At 42.4% G+C, this 27684-nt stretch overlaps 2 protein-coding genes across 4 annotated transcripts in view; both read right to left on the reverse strand.

Annotated features, from left to right (window-relative positions):
• The window catches only part of ZNRF2 (zinc and ring finger 2), a 568219-nt gene that overhangs the window by 398025 nt on the left and 142510 nt on the right, over positions 1-27684 (reverse strand). The gene's annotated exons all lie outside the window — the stretch shown is intronic.
• On the reverse strand, positions 3965-25753 carry ENTPD3 (ectonucleoside triphosphate diphosphohydrolase 3). Its single transcript, XM_049817326.1, is given in 12 exon segments — positions 3965-6934; positions 9897-10034; positions 10551-10661; positions 10759-11031; positions 11490-11720; positions 13816-13975; positions 14748-14898; positions 18494-18611; positions 22430-22573; positions 24666-24716; positions 25507-25710; positions 25712-25753. Coding segments are annotated over 12 exon segments (1857 nt in total). The 3' UTR covers positions 3965-6700.

The raw sequence follows: 27684 nt of genomic DNA on the forward strand, positions 1-27684 counted from the left end.
CTGGTGCTGCGGAGCGCGGCTTTGGTTCCGGCCCCGGTGAGAGAGCGGCCCGGTGGGAGAAGGCTGCTGGAGAGGACAGCACGTCCAGGGGCCGCGTCCGCGCTGTGGCAAAGCTGGCGGGCTTGCCTTGGAGCTCGGGAGAAAGTGGGCAGAGCGCAGCCAACACGCTCCGAGACAACTTCTCAAAATCACCCTCCTCTTCGAAAGGCAGAACCTTGTAGCGAGGGGACGAGTAAAAAAACACACCGAGATTGCGCACGGGTTTTCGTGTCGCAGTGCAGAACTGGCCCCCGATTTGAAAGAGCGGCCTGGCAATACGCAAGGCAGCGCTCCGGATACGACACAACAAAGGCAAAAAGGGCTTGGGAAGGAGGCGGGAGGAGTACGCGTTCAAGAACAAACTTCTAGAGAGGGTAAAACCGGCATTATAATTCGGCTTAGTAGGTGATGCCACCTGATGGTGAAAAGTTTGTAGTTCGAAGAAAACAAAAGGAACATTTAATTGACTCTGCATTATATGCACCGCAGGACAGAGGGACGGGTAGCACTCTGTATGCAGAAGTCGAGTGTCTGGCCTGTGCTCTTAATGGTGGGCGAGTCGCCTCCTACAGTGCTGGCAGAAGGCATCACACTAGCGCCGGTGCCAGAAGAACGTGTTTGTTCCGTTCTTGGACCATGTTATCTCTGAGCTCCAGAGACGAGCACAGGGACTGCTCTTATTTTTAATTCCCTGGTACCTGTTGCCACGTGAATGACATTTCCTAGAGAGCAAAGACACAGTGCGAGCTCTTTGCAGTGCATGCAGGACGGACCTTTCCAACCTCAAGCAGAGCTGCAGAGACGGTGTGCCGGGCGGAGACGTTCCACCACACGCCCAGCCAAAGAGGCACCCTCGCAACACTGCAGGAGCCCAGCCCGGTGTTTTACCCTGAGCTCCCCGCAGCCCTCACGCAAGAACATGCCGCTCTGCTGAGCGGCACTGCTGCCGAGGGAAGGCGGGGTGTTGGGGGCCCTGCGGACCATCAGGGCATGGCAGAAAAGCTCCGTGGGTGAGCGTCAGTTCGCTGGGCTGGCTTTGATGGACATGCATCAAGATAATGACGTGCACATGGATCACGTTTTGCAGGATTTTCACTTGCCAAAACATTTGCTATGAGAAGAAAAGCTTTAAGAGTAGCAAAATGTACTGCAGAGCACTGCTGGAAAATAGATGTGACCTTCATTCTTCCAGCTCTTCTGTTAAAAGTGGAATGAAACATCCCAATTTAGCTGTCTAAGGCATAGTTTGTACAGTTTTACAATAAAAGAGAACAAGTAAAAAAAATGCACTTAAGCAGTTTTAAATGGTGTAGATACTTTATGCAAGTGCCCAGGGAATGGATCATTAAAATGTTAATGAACACTTAACTCCATCAGGTATTTTTGAAAGTCCCATCCAGAATACCATTACAGCAATATTACTTTACTGTGCTTTACAACAGTAATATATGAATACATGTATTAAACCAGTCATATTTAAACAACATGTTCTAGGTTGAGTCAGTAAAAGGTGATGGCTTTTGGATTCTTTCATTTTGGAGTGATTTGGAAAAACAGTATTTTTCATTGTCATTTGATCTAACATTACTCTCCAGTACTACTTGAAGGAAGGTTACCTAAAATCTTGGTCTTTTTAATGACCTTCACATGTTTTATGGCAGAGATACTCAAATGTGACTAGTGACTGCACTGATGACTTACCGAGTATGTGAGGGTTGCATCTGTTCTACATAACTTGCATGCATGCATTTCTGCATCTGTTAAGATCATGAACAACTGGATGAGGCATCATAAAAAACATCAAACTTGCACTGTGCCTTAGCATCAAACACTGAAAACAATTCAGGACTTAAAAACATTTTCTCCCATGAATACACTTCTAAATTAAAACATACACTAGGCCTGCACAAATGTTGCTGTCCTGTTTTCAGCTGGGATAGAGTTAACTGTCTTCCTAGTAGCTGGTACAGTGCTATGTTTTGAGTTCATTATGCAAAGAATGTTGATAACACTGATGTTTTCAGTTGTTGCCAAGTAGTATTAAGACTAAAGTCAAGGACTTTTCAGCTTCTCATCCCCAGCCAGCGAGAAAGCTGGAGGGGCACAAGAAGTTGGCACAGGACACAGCCAGGGCACCTGACCCAAACTGGCCGATGGGGTATTCCATATACCATGGGATGTCCCATCTAGTTTAGGAGCTAGGAAGGGGGAGCGGGGAATCGCCGCTCGGGGACTAGCTGCGTGTCGGTCAGTGAGTGGTGAGCAATTCCACTGTGCATCATTTGTATGTTCCAATCCTATTACTATTGCTGTTGTCATTTTACTAGTGTTATCATTATTAGTTTCTTCTTTTCTGTTCTATTAAACCGTTCTTATCTCAACCCACGGGTTTTACTTCTTTTCCCAATTTTCTCCCCCATCCCACTGGGTGGGGGGTGGGGGAGTGAGCGGCTGCGTGGTGCTTAGTTGCTGGCTGGGGTTAAACGACAGTTGCTGAGCAAGTAACTGGATACCGCCTTCCTCTTACTACACAGAAAAACACTCAAATTATGTACAGGTGAGCACTTTTTGTGATACACAGACTTTACTGCCATCCAAGTGAACATACATTGTTCCTGAAATAATAATTGAATTTAAAAATTTAATAAAAACTCCCCAAATTTGGGTACAGTAGACTATCATACTCAGCATTGTTAACTTTTCTGTCCTCTAAACTGATCTTATCAATGCTGAATTAAAGTTACTGTTTTCTTCTGCCAAGTTTGCATATTGCTTTAGGAGAAGTTTGTCACATCGCCCCCCTCCTTGAGAAATGTCCATATGCATTTCATTTCTCATCTCTTTCTTCTGGTGGATTAATTTCATGCTGCTTCTCCATAGATGAGGATTTTCATATTACATAATCCTGTCCCTATTCCTAATGCCCAACAGTTCTTTTTCTAACCAATCTGTGTCTCGATCGACTGCCTGTGATAACTGGGAATTGCTGCTTCTCTTTGGCACATAAGCTTTCAGGTTGACATTATGGCAGTGAACCTGAAAGAAGCCCTATAAAGTGTCAGCGTCCCTGAGTGAAACGTTAACAGTATTTAAAAGTAGTTGTTTATATGTGTTTATAAGTGTTGTGTAAATATATATTAAAAAAAATAATAATCAGAAAAGTGGTTTGGTTTTAACCACCAGGGTTTCCTTGATGAGAATATGGATTCTGGAGATAAGGAGCACTGTCCACTCCAGAATCTCGCAGGATCAGTTTTGCAGCTTGCAAATTTCCATCCCCCAGAAAAGCATTTCAGAGATTTCCTATCCCTCTAATAAGAATTACTTGTCTATCAGGATGAAAATATTGGTATTGGGCAAATAAAAAATAAAAAGTACACTTGGCTTAGCTTTTCACAACTTAATTTTATTAATCTTCATAAGCAGGCAGTAAAGAGTATGAAAAGATAAATGACCTATAGTTTGTACACATTCCCAAATGCTTTTCACTACACTGGCTCTCCCTGGGATCTGTTCAGCTCTAGATGACAGGACAATGTTACACCCGCTGATCTGGTTCTGATTCACAGTTGGGGGAGGATTTAGCCATAGTTACTGCAGCCATTACCATCCCCCTTGCCTCACTTCCCCTCCAGAAGCAACCACTGCAGCCAAGGGTAGCAAAGCTGGCTGTGTGTCCGAGCCATGCTGTTTTACTGTAATGCTGAACTGCAGTCATGGTGCTGGCTTGGAAGAAGCTATATGCTATGGTGGTGCAACTGCCTGGCTGGAAGTTCATAGTAGTTTCAGCTTTCCCAGCTGAAACTAACGGGAGAGATGACACTGAGCAGGTGGGTATCCTGGTGATACAGGAGAGAGATTATATACATAGGGAGAAGAGGGAACTACTGGAAAAGGAGAACAGAAGGCGATTCATGGAGGGAAGGCATTCTTTGAACAGATACTGGCTCTATCCAAATACATCTGGAAGTCCAAATGATTTTTGAAAAAATCTACTTGTTCTTTAGCTGCCAGCTCTAAGGAGAATAACTTCTAAGCATGTTCCATTTGTGCAAAACCATGTCTGAATAGCCCTGCCCTTCACAAGCAAAGGTTTTGTAGGGCAAGTAAATATCCTAGATTATAGTTTTCAGCAGAAATTTAGCAGCTGAAGAAAACATTTTAATGGTGTCATCCAACTGTCTTTTTTTACCCTTAACTGAGTTCCAGATCAATCACACAAGATAAGGCTTTTATCTCATGTCATCCTCTGTAATGTCCATGCATTCTGAAGTTCAATTTTATGTTCTATCACATGTAACTTGGGTGCCACAGAACACTTCATCATCTTGTAATATCTTCTGCCTTATTTTAAGTACTGCTACTCCAGTAAGACTGACAGGATGGAGTAGTATACCAACAGAGAAGGGACAAAGCCCTCACTGCTGATCCTCTTGAAAAATCACTAACTTTTTTCTTCCTTTTTTTTCTTTTTTCCATTTGAAAAGATATTTAGTTCCTTTCAAATCATCTATCTGCCTGTGAAAAACAAAAGAAAACAAAACCCCATCCCCATAACCAAACCTGAAAGAAAGAAGGCGATGTAGAAAAAAAGACAGAAATTGAAAATATTATTCTTGAGTAAAATACTGGCCATTATTCTCCTATCTCACAAACTAATCAATACAGGCAATAGATGAAGTTGGGATAGCAATCACATTATGTGTCATTGCGATTCATAATCCAATGTTAACTTGACTTTTGAGTGTATGCATCAACAGGTAGATCTCTTACATGCAACACACCTGTGTGGAAACCCTACTCGGGCAGCCTCACAGGCTTTAGCTTGTTAGCGATAGATGTTGAATGTGGTAACTTCCCTTTTAGTTTTTACTTTCTCACACTGAAAAGCTCCATGCATAAAATGAATAACCACCCCTTCAGAGAGGTAAGATGCAAGCAAGGGAAACTACACACAGAGGGAAGCAATCCCAAGAAGATGGAAAAGGAGGAATGTATTAAAGTGAGTGGCAGCAGCTATCTGTGAGACATTTGGGGAAATACAAAGCTCCATGTAGCTACTGAATCTAGGTGAAAGGACATGGTAGAAGGGGAGAAGTGAAGCAGAGATGCTCTTTTCTCCTCTTGCAGGTTCTGAAAAGTACAACAATCCCTTCTTTCTGCTAACTCCAAGGCCCTTCAGATGTATTCCCCTTGCAGCTTCACAGATCATGTTAGAGCAATATTAAGAGGAATTAAAAGGGAAGAGATGGCAGATTATGGGGCAGGAGGGTTTTTCAAGGGTTATTTCAGAAGCCAGCTGAAGAAGACCAAAGCTATATAAAAGACAGGCAGGTAAAAGGGGCACTGACTGTGAAGAACTCCTCGAGCAGTGGGTAAAATTGTAGTCTTATGATTTAAGGGAATGAGAGGTTTGGTGAAGAGTACCTGGGCTTTCAAGGAAGTCAGCTCTTTGGAGCATGAAGGGAGCAGCACTTCCAGGAAAGCTCTGGAGTTAATGTGTTTGACAGAAGCACCTGCTAGGTAGATCCCAGCACTGCTGAAGGAACACTGAGCCCAGGACAGTGGAAAGGCTGATCAAGGCACTACAGTCATGACTGCAGTTCTAGCAATGTGTTCCCGAACCCACTAGAGAAAGGGTGTTCTGCTGGCCTGCAGACTGGCTTCTATTCCTCTTGGCTTTGAACATGTTAATGCTTCAGAAGGTCCCGGGTCTGCGACTCTATCCAGGCAGTTGAAATAATATGTACATGACAAGTCAGTACTGACTGCGACTGTCTGAGATCAACAATATGTGGGGAATACAGGTCAGTGTTTCAGTATGAGAACCTACAAAAAGTATTTCTGTGAAATTATTTCTGAGAAAATGACACTGAAAACCCTAGTGGCTTCTGGAGGTAACTACAAGACATTTAAATTTAGGTACAGTTAAATTTAGGTACAGTTACTAAAGTGTGAAAGCATTTTGTTCCACCTTCCAAGCAAATCTTATGTACCATAGCAGAGGCATTCTGAGATCTCTATGGTACTGAAAGATATAACTCAGTTTTAAGACAGGCTTGAAAGTCCTGAGAAGCACTGGCAGTTTATTACACCTTTATGTGGCGGGGATCAATCTGTTTGGAACAGCAATAAAAACAATTCTATACCCGCTGTTCCTTTCAGTTCCTGTCATTACCATGTGCTTGTTCCAGTTTCAGAATTTAGATTATTTGGGGGCTTTTAGTGTCAGCACTGCACACAAGAACAGCTGCCATGTTCCCACCTCCCACAATTCTTACCGACTTGTTTGATTTTATCTTAAACAACCACCACCATGATCAAATCCATCATCACTTGAGTTTACCAGTTAGCGCAGAGTTAATCAACAAAAAAATACATACGTGGCAGGAAAAGGCTATTAATCCCTTATCAAGCAAAGTGACCTATCTGCCCATGTTTTCTCTGCTGCACACACTGGACAATCTGGTTTTATAGAAACAATTGCCAAAATATTTCAAAAGCACTCCAATTCACCATATCACAGATTCCTTTGTGTCTCTTCTCTATGCTTCTGGTCACAAGGTCTTTTTGCCTGTCTTTATTTCGCCCTCCATTTTTCAAAAATAAAGTCCAACTAATAGCACTATAAAATTTTTGTTTTGTCTTCCATGAAGTTCATTCATTCTGGAATAAATACATGTTCAACATGACTGATGTTCTTCTGATTATGTGATACAATGCACAAGTAAACAAGGAAGAGAAGACACAACAATGCCATAGCTGTGAGGAAGACGAGGAGCCCAGCAAACAAAGATGGTTTCAGAGGTAATTGGATCAGCTTGCCTTCTGCTGGAATCATGTTTGTGAGGCTTAACATGTAACCGAGTGACCATGCTATACTGCTGTTACCAATCTGAAATAAAGACAGAAAAGTCCTGTATTCCCATACACATTTCAGTCAGAGAACAGAGGTTCCAGAAGCTCAGCTGCTGATGCTGGCAACTGCCCTTTAAGTTAGCAAGGAGAAAACTTTAGTGGAGTATACAGAGAAGACACAGAACCATTTCAAAGTACCTTTTTTTTGTAGTTCCAGAGGAAGCTAATAAAATTGGTCACTGGGCTAAAGAAGTCAGACAAAGGTATTAGATGGATGGGTACAAGGATGTGTGGTATATATGCAGGCAGACAGTTATGGGATCTTCTGTGCAAGAAACACACTTTACAAAAAAACCATCAACACTACTGTGCTAATTCCTAGAATTAGCCCCTCATCTTAGCCAAATCCTAGGATGTTATTTAGTTTAAGCAAACAAAAAAACTCACAAAGAGTCCCACCAACATGGACAAAGAGGACGCCAGGGTAAAGTCCCCAAAGCAGGAATTCTACTTATCATCTTTTGTTCCACAGTTGGTTTTGTGCTTGCAAACGAGCCAGCACTAGGCTCTTCCATTTAAAAAATAAACCTAAGTGGAAAATTACCTAGGAACAGGTAAAACAAAAGCAAAGGGGGTACGTTTGTATTTGGTCCATGGTCCTCCTGCTTTTCTGTGTTTCCCCACTTCCAATTTGAGCATCAGAGTCTATGAATTTTCCACTGCCTTTTTCATTAAATCATCATCCTTCCACTTGAAAAGCACAGGATCAAAGGGTGAAGATAGAGTGTCCCTTGTCCTCCTCCCACATGCCCAGGCTCCAACAATGGTTTGCCTATTTATATAAAATATAAGTACACGTGACTGCCTCCTGCAAATCAAACCACAACTTGGAAAAACAAAACGGAACAAAGTATTGTTAAACAGAGTGAAAAAATAAGGGGATGAGGGGCATTTCAAGGGAAATCAGTTGAACTCATTAAACAAGGGCTAGCATAGAGGGCCAGCTACAAGATAACGTATTTGGTTTACGCTCTAGCACAGGTTACTTTCTTTTTCAATGGGCCTGCACCACCATCACTCCAGGTAGTTCTAGGGTATACTACTGATGGACAAAGCTGAAGTTGTGTTCTTCTGCAACCAACCCACTCTCCCAAACTCATTTGACTTTCCATCTTTATTACAAGTCATCCCACTTTGCAACTAGAGAGATGAGTTTGTCTGAATGGCTGCCCATAAGTAGTTTACTTAAATTTGGGAAAGAAAATTTGGGAAACCAAACCTCTTCTGTTGTTCTTATATAAAAAACCATCATGATGAAGTTGAGGGATAAACTTTAATAAATGATTTAATGTCTTTAATGAACAGTTTTAAGCAGTCAGCTACTAGTTGTAGGAGACCATAAGGGCCTATAGTATTTGGTCCTTTTTGTAGTTGTGTATATCCTAATACCTTTTGCTTAACTGATAAAAAGAAAGCTACAGCAACAGGTTCTTTTCACTGGTTGTGTTCACTAATTAAAAGGAAATATACTCCTAGCATAGGCAAAAAACCCCACCCTCCACTCTTGGAGAAACTGTGCTGCTATCTCTGGGGTAGCTTAGCTGATCAGTTAACATTAGATCTTATTATTTTAGTAGGGGCAGATCTAATTAAGAAAATGTAGTTTTTCCTTTTGGAGTTTCATGATTACCCTAGGTTTTCTAGGTAACAGGTGTTAATTTCAAGTAAGCCTTTTGGGGTTTTATTTTGCTCAGTATTTTTATAGTCTTGGCTAAATACAGAAAAATGTTGCTCTGTTTGGCTGCTCCTATCTGCTGGGGACAATACAGGATATATTTAAATATTGAGACAAATCCACCCCCCACGAGGTCCAGATTAAGATCCCAAAGTAAGCTTTATGCTGATTCCTGGTAGAAGGCCTAAACTTAGGACACTCCTCCAGAGTTGCTAATGGTTGTCCACCAGAAGACAAAATAAGGCAAGAAAATCCTATTTGATTCCTTAGTGCACCAGTAATAGATATGGCTGTTCAGAAAACATTGCTTATGATGTCTCATTCACAGCCTGCCAGCACATCCTGCATTTAAGAATGCTCCATGAAAATCTACAACCTATTCTTCTGTTGGTTTTGCATGCAAGTGCTGAAGCATTTCCAAACTGTATGGAGATTAAGAGATAGTCCGGGACAAGGTTTTAGAACAAGGCTCTGTACAGTAGCAGAGAGGAAAGGATGGAGTCACAGAGAACTGTGGGGACCACACTTCTTGATGTAACAGCCAAGCTTAGACAGTGGCCATGCCTTCTGATTTGGAAGCAAAGATTTCTTAGCAGTAGCTTTAGAATGGATGTATACAAGTTCGTTCCAAGTACCCTGGTTTTTAGGAGAAAAACCGAGGTCAGGGAAGAGAGAAATGCAGCTATTACATTAATGTTGTAAGCTTTCTCCCTCTGCCAAGTAAAAGCCAATACTCCATCAATATACATTCTTATTCCAGAGAACCAGATTACGGCACAGATGGATGTGCCAGCTGAGGATGAAAACTGCCCTAGTTGCTTCATCACCACTCACTGACTACAAACCGGCTCTGCTGGTTACCCCAAGGCTCTGCCAGCAGACAGAAAAGTGGGAGTTCTCCTGTCCAGCTCAGCAAGGTTAGCTCAAACTGACCTTGACCAGCAGGTGTTTCAGGCAGATCACTGCCTAGAGCAAGCCACTACTTCAACAAACTGGGGCAAAGTTTAAAACACAATGATTTTATACTTTCTTAAAGCTCTTTAAAAGAATCTAGGCAGCATCTCAAAGTAAAGCTGCAACCCCTGGAACCAGGCTGAAATTGCTACTGAGGCTTGAAAAGTGGCTTTGGCTTATGCCAGACATTTGACAATCATTTACAAAGGCTGTTTACAACCATTATGTCTTTGTAGGCTGCTGCATTTTCTGTCTCCTTCTAAACTTCCTTGGATTAAAGTAGCAGTAAGAGGAAATGATTATTACTCACCTCCTTTTGAAAATGTATCTGTGGCCAAGTTTCTGCATTGAAGTTGTAACCATATACAAGCAAGTAATAAATGAAATTGGCTGAAAAACAGTAGGATCTAGCATATATTTCTTCAAATTTAGGCAGCATAAACTGGAGCTGAAAGCAAAAGGTTTTTTAAAAACATGTAAATTATGAAAAACAAATGCTTTTGGTTTTTATAACTAGAGAATACTTTGGATTCTAATTAGAATTTATTATCATTTTTCAGAAACGCCAAGTAAAGTTGTGGACAACTAGATAGGGAGATTTAGAAAAAGAAAGACTCTGACAGTAATCCAGCTTATGCAGTAAAAAATGAAAATAAACATAAAACTGCACATAAAAGATTGGGGATGTTATGGTTCCTAAATTTTCCATGTCATCTTTACAGCATGGTTAAAACTGTGAAATGAAATTTCGAAACCCAGTCCAAGTTTTAAGCATGCTAAAAATACTACATGGTTTGAAGCGTAGTGGGAAAACAAACGCTGAGGTTGATACAGACCTTCTGAAAAGTTCTGAATACTTATCCAGTCCATTTCCTTTTTATATTTCCCTTTCACAGATACAAAAGAAAAAACAAAACAAAACAAAAACCCCACAAACAAACAAACAAAAAAACAACCTACTTACCTGTGCCCAGCTCTGTGAACAGAAAAACCACATACTTGAATTGAATTCAGCTAGGGAAAAGTGCCCAGATAAATTCAAAGCATTAACTGTATAGTAGAATCCTGAGAAAGCCTATAGAAAAGGAGCAGATGACAGGTCTGTTACTTTCAGAACTACGGAAATCAAAAGCAAGCAAACTCAAAAAGAAATGCTGTGTTTGCAAACCTACCACAAAATTCCCTTTAGCTTTTGGCTGATGTATTCCATTAAATGGACAGTCTTCTCTGTCTCTGCAAGCAGTGAAGTTAAACAATAGAGAAACCATCTCCTGGCACAGACCTGGGTCTCCTGTTCCATGGAAGTTCACAAGCTGGTTTGGGTAGTAATTTGCTGGTCTCAGAGACTGTGTACAAAGGCTGCCAGAGAAGTACTTGATCATTAATACAGTATTATAATTCTGAGGGTAACACGGATTATCCACATTGGAACTGGTGTTTGATTTCTTAAAAAAAAAAAAAAAAAGAAAAGAAAAAAAAAACCCAAACAATAAAGGCTACTCAAAAGCAAGAAAGGCCTAATTTGACAATAACTATGGGAATCTTTTTAAACCACATATGCACGTATTTTTGTTTTCTTCTCTGTCATGGCCAATCAGTACAACATTGCTGATCATTTTAAGTCATAGATACTCCTTTCTCAAAAAATCATTGGCAAGATCAGCAGAACACTTACAGGACTAGCTGGGCCTTTTTGTCAAATGGTACAAAACTCTCACTGATTTTTAACAAATATGAAGGTCTTTGTAAGAAACCTAAGTGCATTTGTTCACAACTAAGCACGTAAGAGCTCTTATTGGGGTCTCCAAAGTCCACCAAAGGGAAGTGAACACAAGCCTAAGAACCTGCTCAGACAATTACTGAACACCTGCAAGACCAACATAGCAAAGGGTCTTAAACAGACCTGGAGCAGCAATGCTAAAAGCCTTTTCTCAGCTTCATCTCTCCCGTAGCACTGGAAGCTGTGAGTGTAGACATTGTACTTGTAACCATACAACTTCACTTGCAAGGTGCTGTTGAAGTTCTCCTGAGAGTCCTCTGGGATAAATGAAATTTGAGTGGAAGCTCCTCCAAGATCCAGTGCCCCCGTAGTCTCTTTTCTGTAAGGGCGGACCCATGTCCTCCAAAGGTTTCTCTACATGTAAAAATAAAACCAAGGCTAATTAGAAATATCATCTGCTTGTTCGCCCTTCAGGCTTTTCTACTCTTAACTTTTTGAGATTTCCCCCCCTCTTTGTCCTGCACCCTTTCAAAAAAATCTTAGCTCTGAGGAAAAAATGCAGATTTTTTTTACATAAGAGGGATGTACTTTCACAGAGTGAAATGATCTTGAAAGATGGGAAAAGGAATGCAGTGTAGCTTTCAACTCAGGGGACAGCACAATGATCAAAGCACAGGACTAGCCAGATCAATATCTGTACTAGAATGCAGGGAATTGAAGTCCAGATACCCACAAATCTGAATGGAATTAGTATGAAGACTTACTTATTTCAAGGCAGGAAGAATTATAAAAGGAATAGAATATTAAGACATCACACAGAAAAAGAGAGTGAAAATAGGGTGAAAAAAACACAGAAAAGCCAAATGAAAGCTCCAAAGTTGAAAGAACAAGGACCCATAATCTGCACATTTCCTTCACTGAAACTGTCGTAGCAAAAAATCTGATCCATTCAGCTGGCATTTTTCCCTACTACCCAAAACATACCCCAGATTCTGTACTTGATCTACACAGTCACAGTGCAGAATACAGATTTTTTTATGATTATCTATCTCAGTAATTACTGTAATATTATTTACTGACCATAATGATATGAATGTATGCACAAGAAGGGAAAAGAAACTTTATGGGCTAGCAAATACACTCACAAGAAAATGCTACAGTAAAAGATTGCTATTAACAGCCCCTAGCAGAATTTGACTCTTAGCCTACTGTCACAAGAATGGTAAAAATTTCTCTCTCCTACTAGTGATATTCCACACATAGGTCTTCATGCAATTGCCTATGCTAAACTGGCTTCACAGTGTCTTCCAGTCCCTTCAGTAGTCCTTACGAATCTGCCATATGGAATTTGATATTTGGATTATTAAAACTCATGTGGTAGAAGACTGACACCACCCTGAAGCCTCATGACGTAATTTTTGTTGCATGAAATGCACACAATGAGAAAAAACTGTTCCAGAATGTGTGATTCCATTTTTCTTAACTTTGCAAGAGTCAACAACACACTCACCATGAGCTATCACTCAGATCACCAACAACTAATTCCTGTTTATTAATTGCCATGATCTAACAGGAACCATTCAACCAGGACAGCTAACAATACTCAGGGGTTTGGTTAAAATTTCTTTCAACCTAGCAAGACTATCTGGAAGAAATGCAGTTAATGCTAAGGGCAGCACACTGCTGCCATGAATGCAGATGAGCAGTTGTTGACCGTCTTGGTACAGCTTCTACTGAAAATGAAATTATACTGAAAATCTATATATAAAAAGGGATCTTCCAACACATTTGACTCGCACTCCGCTATGACTCTCCTGCCTAACCCTATTCTGAGTTCAAGGATGGCCTAAGTATCTTTATATTGGTATCACTTTTTTCTGCACAAGACAGTTGGTATCACAGCCCACTGCTCATAGCCTGCAGCTTGCCAGCAGTATTGGAATGAACTCTGTATGAGTGATTTCTGGCTCAGCTGAGGCACATTTGGCCACACCAACTTAACCACCTTCACTGCTTCAGTCTTTTCTGCTTAAGACAAGCGAGCCAACACTGCCAAACAATTTGGAGACCCCTAAGCTGTGCAGGTCCTTTACCAGTAGAGCTGCAGGGACAGCAACCACCTGAGGAAGTCACAGAAAAGCAGAAGAAAACATCTTTAGTTGGCACCACTATCAAGACAATCAGCACCTGTCACACTTAACATACCAATGCATTTAAGAGCAATGCAGCTTCTGTTTCTAGGTAAGGCATCCGATGGCATTTAGGGAAGAGTCCTGTTTTGTGGATCAACAATTTTACCTTTGCCATATCAAATTCCTGTAACATCACATTCTTTGATTTATGTTTGCTTTGTTCTATTGCTGCCACAAAAAGACCCTGTTATGTATTTCAGTGCAAAATGGAAGTTATGGCTATGATGCTATGATGTTTTAACAGGCATGTCCTCTCAAACTTCTCATTTGTAGGAGAGAAACAGTGAAAAGAAAAGCATGCAGTTTTTTCCACACACCTCTAAGAAACTGCCCATTAAATAGTTGGCTGTTATCCATCCATACACCCCTTCCTCTGGCCCAGTTATGATTTCTGCACCCCTAAATTCAAAAGGTTGTGCTCTGAAGTAGTTGTGAATGCTTGCAAGGACTTCATTGGCTGCCGTTTCATTTTGCAACCTAAGCAATTCACAAAACATGAGACACTGAGCATCTGGAAAGGCAATTTCATGTTTACTGTTCACTGACCAGCAACTCAAGAAAACTCCTACAATCACCTAATAAAAAACAGACATTGTTTCCCTAAAAGTGAAGCTTATGATAGGGAACAGCCAAGTATCCAGCATCATTTCAGCAAGTAACTCCCCCATTATGTACAACCTTCACCCTTTATCATACAAGTTCATGGGTGTTTTGTTTCTTATATATACTTTTCTTTTTAGTGAACCGAGCGCTTATATGACAGCTACTGGTTAAAACAGTCCTGGAGTCTTTCTTCCCACTCTGTTTAGCCACAGAACAAACATTAAAAGCCAGTTTGTGCCAGGGCTAAAGCCACAGACAGACCCCAAAAGCCACATTACACCACATTCACACTCGGAAAACTCTGCAGTGTCTAGCTTTAATCTACCTTTGATGCTTACAGATATGCACAAACATTATCTGTTTACGTAACACTGAATTTTAAGTCAGATATGGAAGAGAAAATTAAACTCTTGCCTTCTCCAGAATAAAGCAAGCATTCCTTTTCAATGTGGCATAACAGAGGATTTTTATACAGCCCTGCTTTCCCTATCAAAAAAGTTAATTAAATTAAATTGGCTGGGCTCCATTTCCTTTTGAGATGGCCAATTTCCAATGGATAAAAATGCATCCAGTACATTTTTCACATTCTGTTTTCACAGACTGCTATGCTAGTACACATACAGAGGAGTGCAAATTTCTGCCATACCTCAGTAATCTCATGCCAGCTGTAGCCCCCAGATAAACAGAAGTGTTTTTATGCAGATGAACTGGTATTCTCTCCTTGACTTTATTCAGACAGTCATCAAAGGGTTTGGCAAGAGCTCCAGGGTTACTCTCATAGCTGGATATACCAGGGCCTAAAAGAGAAGAAGTAGATTGATTTCATTCTGCTTTGCCAACTACAAATTAGCCCAATTAGCAAACGTGTTAAGAGAAAGATATTTCCCCCCTCCCACCCATAACTGCAAACAAGGATAGGATGGTGGAAAACTACGAGTGCTTAAGGAATAAACAATGTAGTGACTGCCTCAGCTGTGTGAGACAGAGAAGATACAGACAAACTGCTTGCCTGTATTTCTGTGTGTATACATATACACCTATAGTACCATACCTAAAGTAAGATATAGAGTACAACCATGTAACAACACAATGACAGCAGTGCTATATTCATGAGGAAAATAGGTTTACTCATGGCAGATGCTGTAGAAAACAGCATGTCTAATGGATGCAAAATTTCTCTGATCAGCTAAAGTATAGAAAATCCCTCCTTCCATAACCTAAGACAAAGATTTTCTAATGGGGTTTGCTGCAACTGTCGTGGACACCATGGCACATCTACAGCTCACTGCTCTCAACTGAAAATAAAATAAAGAAGCTTCTGCAAGGAATTGCTGGTGAAATTTCAAGATGCACACAAATGGCTCTTGAAGTCATAGAGGTCCAACTCTAGGCTGGTGCATGAACTACTAAGTATATCACAGCTTTCCAAATTTCCAAATCCTTCAAGTAGCAGGAATGAGAGTTCACCATGCTGCACAAGGCATAACTATTTGAACAATTAACATCAAAATCTTTCCTCCCTTGCTCAACACTCCAAGGACCAGCAGGACCTCAACTTGTTAAGGCTCAACTTGGGTGTGAATAAAAACATTCCTGACTAAAATTTCCTAGCTGAGTAAGTAGCAGAGGGAGAAATCCAGGCATTCCCATGAAGCCATTGCCCCACAGAGAACAACTGTGCCAGAATTCCATCTAGCTCTCCTGCAACAGGCATCTCTCTCACAACCTGATACCAAGCTAAGAAAAGCTGGCTCTTACGGAATTAAAACAAGAAACCATTTATGTTTGGCCACACTGCATTGATAAAACCAGAAGAAAAAATAGGTAAGACTTTACAGACTCCACACTCCATTACTCCCTTTCCCACATGAACTTAAACATGAACATTACCATGTCATCATTAGAAGTTAACAGCCCGGGTTTGGAGTAAGACTTTCTAAAAGTCTTAAGCCTAGCACAGGCAGGCCTGAAGCTGGAAGAAAAGCTGTTATCAGAGGAAAACAGAGCAGCAACTGCTGTTTTACATCCTCGGCAGTTGCTGTTGCTTCACACTCGCTTGGTGGCAGCAACCTCCATCTCCCAGTGTTCAAACAGAGCAGGTCACAAGGTAGTGACCATTTTGTCCAGGACAACTGCCTGCTTTGCTGATGCTTAGAGCCTGACCAGGACAGATTAACTGCACTATATAGAACGGGTTTTGATCTGGGGCTGGCTCCTCCACACAGGGGCAGAGGTACCTAATAAAGGCAGAAATGAAATCATAAAACCACCATGGAACTTAAAGAGTAGTTGATCATTTGACTTTCAAGTTCAGCAGGTCTGTGAATGTCTGCCTCTCAGTATGCCCAGAACCATCCTCCAATGTAAGTGCTTAAGGCTATAGTTAGAGGGTCACTAAAGAAACACTGACAGATGTATTCACCAGTGCCTCCCACCACAAGCCCTCTGTCTCCTCCAGTGCAGAGTCACCCAAGACTGGAGCAGTGAACCCTGGTGATTTTGTACACTGGAGGATGACAAGTACTTTGGCTGACTACAGTTAAGGCCCCTTTGGACCTGAACAGTTCACAGCAATTTGGACTCCTTCATTTCACAATTTTCTGTATTCCCCAGAGGCAAAACAAAATCTAAACCAATTAAAACAAATTCACAAAGTACTCCTCTGTCATTTTTTGAGGGGAAGAATAATGCAGTTTCTCTGTGCATTTTTCTCACGCCAGAATTCCTAAAGGCAACATTCCTAATGAGTCAAGACATGAGCTAGCAGAGTGCACCCCCCACTTCAGCAGGCTGGCCACCATTCCTGCAGTCTGTAAGGACCCACCACCAGGCACATGACAGTGCATTATTTCTGTGCATGTTATACTTGCTTTCCCTTCCTTGTTCTAAAACTGCTAAGAATGTCCACACATGTATTTAACACTGAAAATAGAAATGTTGGTGCTGTTAAGAAACCATTGTCTTCTACTTATTTCCTAGTTACTCATGGACCTCTATGGCTACACCTCCAGCATCTGTTTCCAGACACAAAGAGGGATGCAGGATTTTGCATGATCATGACTAAGAGAGAAGGAAAGGGAAAAATTATCTTTGAATGCCACAGTTATTATCAAGTTATTATCAGAGATAAAATCTGCACTGAGACTTCTTGAGTTGCCCTACCTTCTCCTCTTACCTAACTTGCAAACCCAAACCAGTACACTAAACAAAGCAGTATTGCTGAAGTCAGTATTTTAGAGGACAAGCTAAAGTTCATTACTCAGGCAAGCAGAAGTTATGAAGTCTGGCTTCCTGTAGAAATCCCTTGTGGTCTAGCTACTGTTTAATAATGTGGATTTATTTCCCCTGCCTGGCCCCCTGTCTCTATTAAATGTATGGACCTTTGGTACCTTTGAAAGCTTAGTCAAATGTCACTGATGTTGACTAAGAGATTCAAAAGCTATTATGAAGGAATCCACAACAAGCTATTAGAACATATACTTAATCATATCAGAGTGTGAGCAAAAGTCAGTCTAGTCCAGCATCCTCCCTCTGAGAGGAATCAATGCAAAACCTCATATAAAAGACAAGGCAGGTAGCCAGTGGTACTTGTCATGGGACACCTTCTAGCAGTGCACAACTATAGATCTTCCTCAGCCAAAGGCCAAACCTGCATATTTGATACACCTATGACATCCTGTCAGAAGCAGTTCTGCAATTTAGCTATTTTACTTGATAATTTTATTAGACGCTCCCTAGTTCTATAGTATGGAGAAGCTCTTCCTGTTCACCTTCCGTATGCCTTTCATAATTTCCCCTCGGTTGCCTCTTTCCAAGTAATTACAGAACAATTACAGATGAACTGCATAAGCCTTGTTTCTCTAGGAAACCTTACTCAAACAGCAAAGATTATTTTTTTTAAACATCACTAAGACTTCCGGAGAATAAAAACTAATTTGTCAAACTCCTATAGCATAGGTGACACCCATTTTTGCCTCCAAATTAATGGCTAACATCTAACAAGGGCTAGATCCCCATTCTTCTCAAAGATTTTTTTATTCCAAGCTATTTTTAAATTTATTTTATACTTTCCTTTTAAAAGAAATTATTTCAGGGCAAAAGGACTAAACATTTACAGGGCCTGATTCCCTGTAGATAGAATTCCGTCTGCACCAATCATGCACTGCAATGGAGTAAATCCAGTTTAGCTAAAATTTCCTCTCTCCATTGTAGATTAGAGCACCCTGCTGTATCAGTAGGAGAAGGACTGATGCTGACAGATATAGACACAGTCTCAACAGTTCTTGCTTCCCAGCACTGAAAAGGGAACACAGCAGAAAAAAAATACAGAAGCTTCCAGTTAACCTCTTCTTGGAGGCTAGAAAGAAATAAGGAACTTCCATTTGAGCTCACCTTTCACATTGCACTTGAAGGTTTGGCTTACTACTCCTGTGTCATTTTCTTTTTCTGCTGGCCATTCATAGACATAGACTGTAGTCCGAGAGGATCCAGCATCAACGACTATTCCATACTGGGGAGAAAAAAAAAATACCATTAGACCAAGAAACAAACAGTGACAGCTTAAAGGCCCATATGCAGCTGTACTTCTTTGCACCATCAAACACTTTAGAAAATGTATGCACAGTATATTTACAAGAGAGGTTAATTCTATTGTTAGGCACTTAGGCATGAATCCAACAGCCAAGCACAGAATGAATCTGGCTGCAAAACAAAGAACATACTACATATCTTCAATAATTAATTCAGTGGGGATGGAGAATGCTCATTTCCTTTTAGCATCAGGTTCAGAATCCACACTGACACATAGATAACACTGTGTTATGACCTGATTTTGCAGCAAGTTCATTTCCCATTATCCCAGCTACGCTGGCTGCACGCTGAAGGGTTTGATACTTAAGCACAGGCTTTAGATTCAAGGATGCACAAGGGATCCATGAAGCTACGAGCAAAGAGGTAAAGTACATAGTAGTCCACAGTGAGAATGATGTAACATTCTGGTTCTTTTCTAATTGCCCCATAAACCTCTCCCTTTGAGTGGTTTAGGCAGTCCACCTGAGAGTTTGCCACTGACAACAGGTTGTGCCAGAGTGTGAGACAACAAAGAGGGAAAGACAATCAATATTACCCCATGTTTATTTATGAAGTAAATGAGAAATATTTAAGTGACTTGTCCCAGGTCACTTGGACTCTCTGTGGGACTGAAGGACAGGTCTCTCCATCCCATTCTACTGCTTACGAGACCAGTCTTTCCCCCTTTCCCATCTTTTATGGCAGCAGAAGACTGTAGCAACTAGGAAGGCAAACTGCACGAAGGGAAGAAAACCAGTTTTGCTTATCCTCTTGTCCTGGTTTTGGCTGGGATAGAGTTAATTTTCTTTCTAGTAGCTGGTATAGTGTTATGTTTTGGATTTAGTACAAGAATAATATTGAGAACACACTGATGTTTTTAGCTGTTGCTAAGTAATGTTTAGACAAGTCAAGGATTTTTCAGGTTCTCATGCCCAGCCAGCAAGAAGGCCGGAGGGGCACAAGAAGTCATGAGGGGACACAGACAGGGCAGCTGACCCAAACTGGCCAAAGGGGGGGAGTTGGGCTGGTTAGGGAACACTGCTTGGGGAGTAACTGGGCATCGGTCAGCAAGTGGTGAGCAATTGCGTTGTGCATCACTTGTTTTGTATATTCCAATTCTTTTAGTAGTAGTATTATTGTCATTTTATTACTGTTATTATTATCATTATTAGTTTCTTCCTTTCTGTTCTATGAACCTGTTCTTATCTCAACCCATGAGTTTTACTTCTTTTCCTGATTTTCCCCCCATTCCACTGGGTGGGGGGGAGCAGCTGCGTGGTGCTTAGTTGCTGGCTGGGGTTAAACCACAACACCTCTTTATGATCCCCGAAAGGACGTTTAGCTGGCCCCCTCTTCCAAAGTCATCTAATTGGTAGGAATCACAGTGTAGGGTTCATTTTTCTGTCAACTTTTTTTCTTTAAAAAAAGACAGATGCCCAGGAGCCTGACAATACTGGAAAATTAGGGCCTCCATCTAGCTGCAAAGCAGTAAGAGCCCCTGCAGCAGGCCAATAAATTTCATCCCACTGCCTCCCTGGGGAGCCTCAGGTCTGACTGAGAAAGATCACTGCTTCAGGTGGCAAACCATTCAGCTTCCACACCTCATTAGTGCCCAGCTTCCACTGTAATCCTACAGACTCCCGGCCTCCAAAGAACTACCAGCAATACCAGTCTAGTCTGTTTCCTAGAGGACTGTTAGGTAATGAAAATTTATATTTATCCAGGTGACACTTACCCTGATCAACTAAAAGGTGAAAGGCTCCATGGATACTACTATCAAACCACAATTACAAAGGCTCATTACATTCAGAGCTAGCGTCATTTACAATTCTGAACTTCTTCACAAACTATGTCACTAAGGATGTTTGTGCTCTCTTCATCAGTCTTCTGACTTCACATTGTGTGCCAATGACTCTTAAGATCTTTCAGTGCCTCAGCCTCATGCACATGGGCAGGTCCTTCCTTCACAAATCACTGGCTGAATCTTCAGATACCCAACCACCAAGGAACCAAAATATTTAATTCTGCAACAACACTTTAAAACATCAGTGGCGTAGCAGATAATTTATCTCTTGTGCCTCAAAGGAACGAACCTGGATGCTCTAAATGTGCATCCTGGGAAAGAGCTATTATGAAGAAGATAACACAAACTCCAGTTATCCTTCAGTTGCTGCTTTGGTTTCATGGAGAAGAACCAGGAGAAGAACAAGGCCATTTATAAAGAGTAAGTCTGTTTTAATCATGTTACTGCCATATTTAATTTTAATCAATCACTAACTTCAGGACACTGCCATTTCCAGGCTCCATCATATCAACTAAGTACTGGAGGATTTCACACTGGCATACCAAAGTCCTCCTTCTGCTCCTGAAGAATTACTTCCTGCGAGTGTTAATCACTCACTGAGGACTACCCAGAGTCTCAGGAACCAAACACAGGGTCCTCCATATCAGCTGGGATTTTCTGCATTGGCAGGCTTACAGCCTAAAAAGAAATTTAAAGCCAAGGCACCTAGCAGAGGAACCACCAGTCTTCCTCCAGGACCAGCCATGAAGCTGTTGTGATTCAGGAAGCAGACCTCCTGACCTCAACCAGCTCCAAATGGTTTGCTCAAAGAGTAAGGTAGACAATTTTATCATTGTGAATGTGTAACTGAACTAATGACAAACACAAGTGATGTGTAGATAGTGGCTTCAGCCTACTTGTCAGTCCAGCCTTGCCTTGCATGAAAATTGGCAGGATGTAAGGCTGCTGCAAGCAGTTTGGGGCATAACAGGGAGTAAGCTTGAGGCACTGTGTCCCCTTGCAAGATCCCAGCGCGCACACACACCCTGCCACACCACACAAACACATAAAACTGGTATCAGAATACAGTTTTATCCCATTGTCTGACTCATACACCACCAAATGATTCAGACAAAGCCAAAGGTGTTTGTAATCCCATGAAGTGTAATGAGACGTTAGTCTATCACCATCAGTATGTGAACTATCCAGTTAAGTACATACACAGAGGGAAAGGTAGAAAGGACTTCAAAGAAGGATCTGACAAGGTTTATATGCTTGTAGCTATCGTGAGAAAAGCCAAAGTACTCAAAATGCCAGACTGCACAGCATCTCTAGAAAGCTAATTTCTACAGCTTTGTCCTCAATTGTGTACATCTCACTGAAGAATAACTGCACACATACTCCAGCAGCACAAGGCAAAGCCCAAATTCCAGAGTATTTCAGTTTCTTTTCCAGTTTGTTCTGCCCCTCCTCATGAAGCTACGTTGCTTCTGTTAATATCCAGCAAGTCCCAACATGTGGTAAATCATAAAGTGCACACTTACGGCCCAAATGCTTTTGATCCACAGGAGCAGTTTGCAAATATTTCAGCATGAAATTCCTAGCTGTGCTTGGGGGCAGAATTTAAACTCCAGGTATTTCCCACTTCAAAATTATTTTAAAATTACTTCCAATCTCTGGCAAAAATAAAAAAGCAGTGGCATTTTCTAGTCACTCGGCCTTTCAGTCCTGGAGAAGATATTGTGTGGTGGGCATTACAGAAAGGGAATCAAGGAAAGCTTTTCCTCTGACTCTGTGACCTTGACCAATTCTCTTTTTCTCTCAGCTTCAGTTTTCCCATGATGAAGATGTGATTAAACATTAATCTATGACTGCAAGCTCATTTGAATCACCCCACAACAATTAGTTTAGAAAGGAACATCATTAAATATCAGTTCAAAACATTGTTCCCCTTCCTTAGGTATTCTAAGACTTACCTTAAGCCCTGGGGAGAGGATCTGTTGCTGATTTAACTGTATCACTGCAATAGCTATGACAAGAACTATGCTTAGAAGAAGGAAGACCTGGGCAACAACACTTGGGGTTCTAGTGAGCATCCTGAAACAACAAAATGGGAAATGCTTAAGGAATGTGAAAGGATTCAGTGATCCTGTCTTAAGGCCTGAAGCCCTGAATCAGTTGAGACTCCTCAAAAAATCTCATTTCATCAACTAGATTACGCTACATGAAAATTCTGTGTTTTCATCAAGAACTGCCTGGTGTTTTGCCAAGATTAACTTTTTATTAGAAGGGGTGTGTCTACATTGTCATGCTAATGATGCCAGATTCCACCCTCAGGTGCCAGTCTGCTCATTTCCCACGGTGTCTACATGTAGGTGCATGCTCACCATCTCCCATTGCCTCAGGAAATGAGAGCAATGGGCAGGCTGGGGCTAGTGCACACTCAAGGATCTCATGCACGCCTACAACACAGACACAACCACAGCCATATAGACACAATGCTGGCGGCTGCTGAGTACAGGTGGATGTTTCTGCCAGAGATGCAAGGTCAGTGTCTATAATAGACATAGGCTGCTTCAGCAAGAAATAAAGGAGGTTTTAAGAACATTAAAGTAGGCATCTTTCTTCTAACTGCTGATGTATTCGGGAAGTATGTTTGTGTGCGTGTGTGTGCGTATTAATGCGGAGCCTATTATTATCACTCTACACATAAAATATAAAATATACAATTAAATCTCAGATTTTGCGATGCATAGTTACTAAATCTAAGCAAATCTAACATGTAGTTATGCTAGGCAAACCCAAAGGTGACATGAAACGTACATACAGACGATAAGGCTGTTTATATGTTCATATCCTCTAGAAAGGTTTCCTAGAATTCAAATATGTTTTACATCTCCTGTAATTTCTGTTCATCCTTTATTTTTGCATGCCTCTGGCCAGGCAGCTCTTCACCCCAAAGGGCCTTTCAGTACCTCTGAGTACTGACAATCCCTGTATCAAAAATTCTTATGCTCCACACGGGTCGAGGAGAAAAAAGGTGGCTGGTGGGAGACGGCAAGCTTAGACGTGTCAGAGGAACACAAAAATGAGAACTTTCCTGCCTTTCTCATTTTCAGAAACCAGCCGTTTTTGCACAGAAATATCAAGTTAGCCTGGCATGATCTATCCTGACTCCCACCTCCTAATTCTTCTGTGCTGACCATGGAATATACCAGTGACTGTTCAGGGCTGCCCTGCTGTTTCAGCAATTGGCAATGCCAATCTGTGCTGAGGGCAGGAGCTAAAAGTTGTTCTACAGTCCACAGTCACAGCACACTGGGTCAGCCCTGTTGTACCTGCAACACACGGTTTGCTCCTTAGCTCCAACCAGAGCCGGAGGGGTGAGGGAGAAGGCAGAACAAATGCTTCTTCACGAAGTTTCCATATTCTAAACCCCATGGGCTCTTCAGCCTGTGTACCCATGGTCCAACATCGATGTTAACATTCCAAAGAGAAGCAAGTTACTTGTTTTGTTCTGGGACTAGCTACACTCTTAGCTTTGCCCACTGCTGCCACTTTCCTTGTCTTATGATTTCTGTTGTGAAATCTAACTCAGATTGGCTTTTGGAAACTCTTCATTTCAGCCTGACACATCTCACTTCTAGAATGTCATTTTTTACACTCATTAAACCCCTTTTCTAAATCTATATGGGCTCCTTGTTTAATGCCAATCTACTCTTCCAATACTTTCTTGTCTTGGCTTGGTAATAGCTTTATTATCTTACTCATCAGCCAGTTTTAAATTACCAGCCACCTTGATGCTCCACAGTTTAAAGAGAGTTGTAACATAAGTAACTCTTGCTAACATTGCCCACTTGTTGGCAAAAAGCCAAATAAAAATTTTAATGATGTATCAAAAAGCAGATGCATTCCATTATTAAAACAACATCATCCTGAAGCAAGAAACAGCATAAATATGTATTTTCCACACCCAATGAAGTACACTGGGCCACACAGGAGCGTATTAGAAGGATCACTTTCTAAACCTTACATCAAGCAAAAGGAGTTCCTATCTGCAAAGGAAAATGGACTAAACTTCTGGATGCCACCAACATTTTGAGTTTAACTAGGTTAAATACATATATGTACGAATGACAGTGCATCTTGCATGTTGAAATTCATTTTCCCAAGTTACTTGAAGCATCAAACCCACTTACTTTAGGTACTGACCTGTTTGTTCATAGGGTGGGTAGGCAAGCACCATAAATATCTTTCTTCACACTATAACTGGAGAGATACAAACGCATTAGCATTTATTTTAGAAGTGGTCTGCATGCCAGTGTTGATTTCAAGTGCTGGGGGAAAAAACAACAACAATAACAACAACAAAAACCACCCAAAAGCCAACACCCGCCCGCAGCATTTTAAAACCCGCAATGAAAACCTGTGGGGAGGTTTCCACGGGTCTTCCTTCGGAGGAGAAATATAGTAAAAACAAGCGCACGGCCCCCCAAAATCAGCGGCTGAACCGCGGAGCTTTCCCTCAGCGCACCGTCGTCCCGGGTGAGAAAGCTTCACACAACGACCGCGACTTACGAGAAAGCACCAAGTTTCCACCACCACCACCACCCCCAAAAAAACAGCCAAAAAAACCAAAGGAGCGGCAGGGAGACGCCGCCGCCCGCCCCACCAACGGCGAGGGCACGCGCCCTCCCCCCTCGCCTCAGCGGGGCGGCGGCCGTTGGGCCTCACCCCCGCCCCGGGTTCCCCCGGCCCTCCGCCGGCCTTTCTCCCGCAGCCGGCCAGCGCCGCGCCGCCTCCCAACCTACCTCCGTAAGCCGCGGCTTCCCCGCTCCGTCCCGGGCTGAGGAGAAAAGCGGGGCGCGGGGGGGGGGGGGGGGTGTGTGTGACGGGACGACACCCTGGGAGCGGGGAGGTGGCGGCTGCCAGCGCCTCTCGCCCCGCAGGGTGGTTGTGGCGAGTCACTCGGGGCTTTGCTCGCCCTCCGCTCCCGTATTTCCAAATAGATTAAAAAAAACCAAAACAAACCACACACAACAAAAATGCAAACCCAACAAAAACCCGCAAACAGCCCCAACCAAACAAGTTGCGGGTAGAAAATCCGGATGAATTGATTCAAGTGGCGGAAGACGGCCGACGCACCCCAAGCGTTACCGCCCCCAGAGATGAGGAGGGGAGCCGGGGGGCGCGGGGTGAGGCTGTGCCTGGCGCGGGGTGCTGTGCGCCGCCGAGGAGGAGGGCTCGGGGGGGGGGGCCGGGGGGCCGGTGTGCAGTCCCTGCCCGTCAGCCCGGCTCATGCACGGCCGCCGTGGGACAGGCTCCGGCGGCGGAGGCAGGGGATGGGGGGGGGGGGCCGGGGGGGGAGATGTCGTGCTGGGACCGACCATCCGCGGCGCACCGCGGGCGCGTCTGCCTCCTTTCCCCCTCGCCAGCGGCTCTCCGCTCTCTGGAAGCGCAGATCTGGCTTTGCCTGCAGCTGATACAGCAGGATGATGTTGGCTGGCCCTAAATCGTACTCCTCGGTTCCCTTCCAGAGCAAAGACAGAAAGAGGGTTTTGCCTAGAGATGACACTGTGGGTGAAAGAATGGCATAGCCCCGCCTCTTGGAAAAGGAACAAGTGCTTTCTCAGGAGGCCTTTTCTCAGCCCTCCAAAATTAGTAGCCCCCCGGTCTCAGGGCTACCTTTCCATTCAAGTTCAAGCGTACTGACACCACCCGTTTTGCAGTCTTGCTGGAGTTCCTGCCAAACCTAGACTGCTCAGTGGAGCCAGCACACACCTGGAAACATACGTAAAAGCAACGCCACTGAGATCCTCCTGCTCCCATCACCTGTCTGACCTGTGCGATCAGCTACAGCCAAGGATCATCCTGCAGCATGCAGGATGGGTTTGCCAGAGGCATGAGCTCTGGAATCACAGTGAGACACTTCAACCACTTTGCCACCATTTGCTTATTGTTCTAGGGTTCAGACTCACATAATCTAAAAAACTAAATGCACCTCTTTGATTTCTTTTCTCATAATGATCTTGATGGATTAACAGTATCTTCGGCCTTTGAATAAAGAAAGGAGAACAAGGAACCAGCTGCAGCCTTGTGAGACATCTATAAGCAGCCTTCCATAGTCTACTCATTTTGGGAGTGGAGGTAATTTCCTGTTTTTGATGACAACACGTTATTAAAGCTGGTTTAATCATGATCTTGGTGGATCAGTTCAGATATTTCTAGCACGTGAACACAAAGCCTCCCATCCCTCCTGATTCCATGGCTGTTGCATGTAACTCCTTTCTTTTTTCCTGTGTCACTTCTGTTCCTGTGGCATCTTTTTCTTCTCCCATCAAAATGTATTTGTTTTAATGCATGTAGTCCAACTGACTGTATTGGTCTGCTCTGCTGCAGCAGAATCTGTCCCAGGTGTCCATTTAAAATTACAAGGTAGCTGAATTGCTTACCCCACAGAAAAGCATATTCTTTTTGCTACCATCCAACATGAACAGGTTGAAATAAAAAAAAAAAAATCAACACCCACTTCAGCCAGTCCTACAACTAACCCCCACCAGTGACTAAAATTTAATGCTTGTGAAGAAAACAAACCATACCTTCTATATTATCTACTTCTATAAAACCAGACATAAGAGATTCTTTCTGCACCATTTCCAAGCACTGGGCTGTTGCACAAGCTGCTTTTCTTGTGACTTTTATTGCCACACTAAAGCCATGATAGCAGCATAAGTGATATGGGCTATAAAATCCCCCAGCTGCTTCAAAGTCTAGAACACTGGTCCTGAATCAAATGAACTAGAAACAAGATTCCTCTCCAGGCCTGCCCAGTGTCTGTGGCACGGTAACTGGTTTCATCGGTTCCTCTGCTTCAGCCCTGGGGGCCCATCTTAAATCCACTACTTTATCTTCTTTTTTTTCCTAAGCCTACCTCTTTGGCCTTTCTTCAGTTTCCTCCTCAGTCCTATCCTCCCTTTTATAGTTTCCTTCACCTGATCCTCAATCCCTTCCTCACTGTGAAGGCATAGATTAAACTTGCTGCCACTTTCCCTAGCCTTCGCCAAGCCTGTAGCATGTGTACCTCTCCATCATTTCCTTTGCTGCAGCACCTTTTTCTTCTCCCCCTTCAAGTATTCTTGTTTGAATGCATTTAGTGTAACTAACTGTATTGATTTGTTTTGCTTGGACAGAATCTGCCCCAGGTGTCCATTTAAAAATGACAAATGAGATG

Source organism: Accipiter gentilis, chromosome 14, assembly GCF_929443795.1.
Source record: "Accipiter gentilis chromosome 14, bAccGen1.1, whole genome shotgun sequence".
Lineage (NCBI taxonomy): Eukaryota > Metazoa > Chordata > Aves > Accipitriformes > Accipitridae > Astur > Astur gentilis.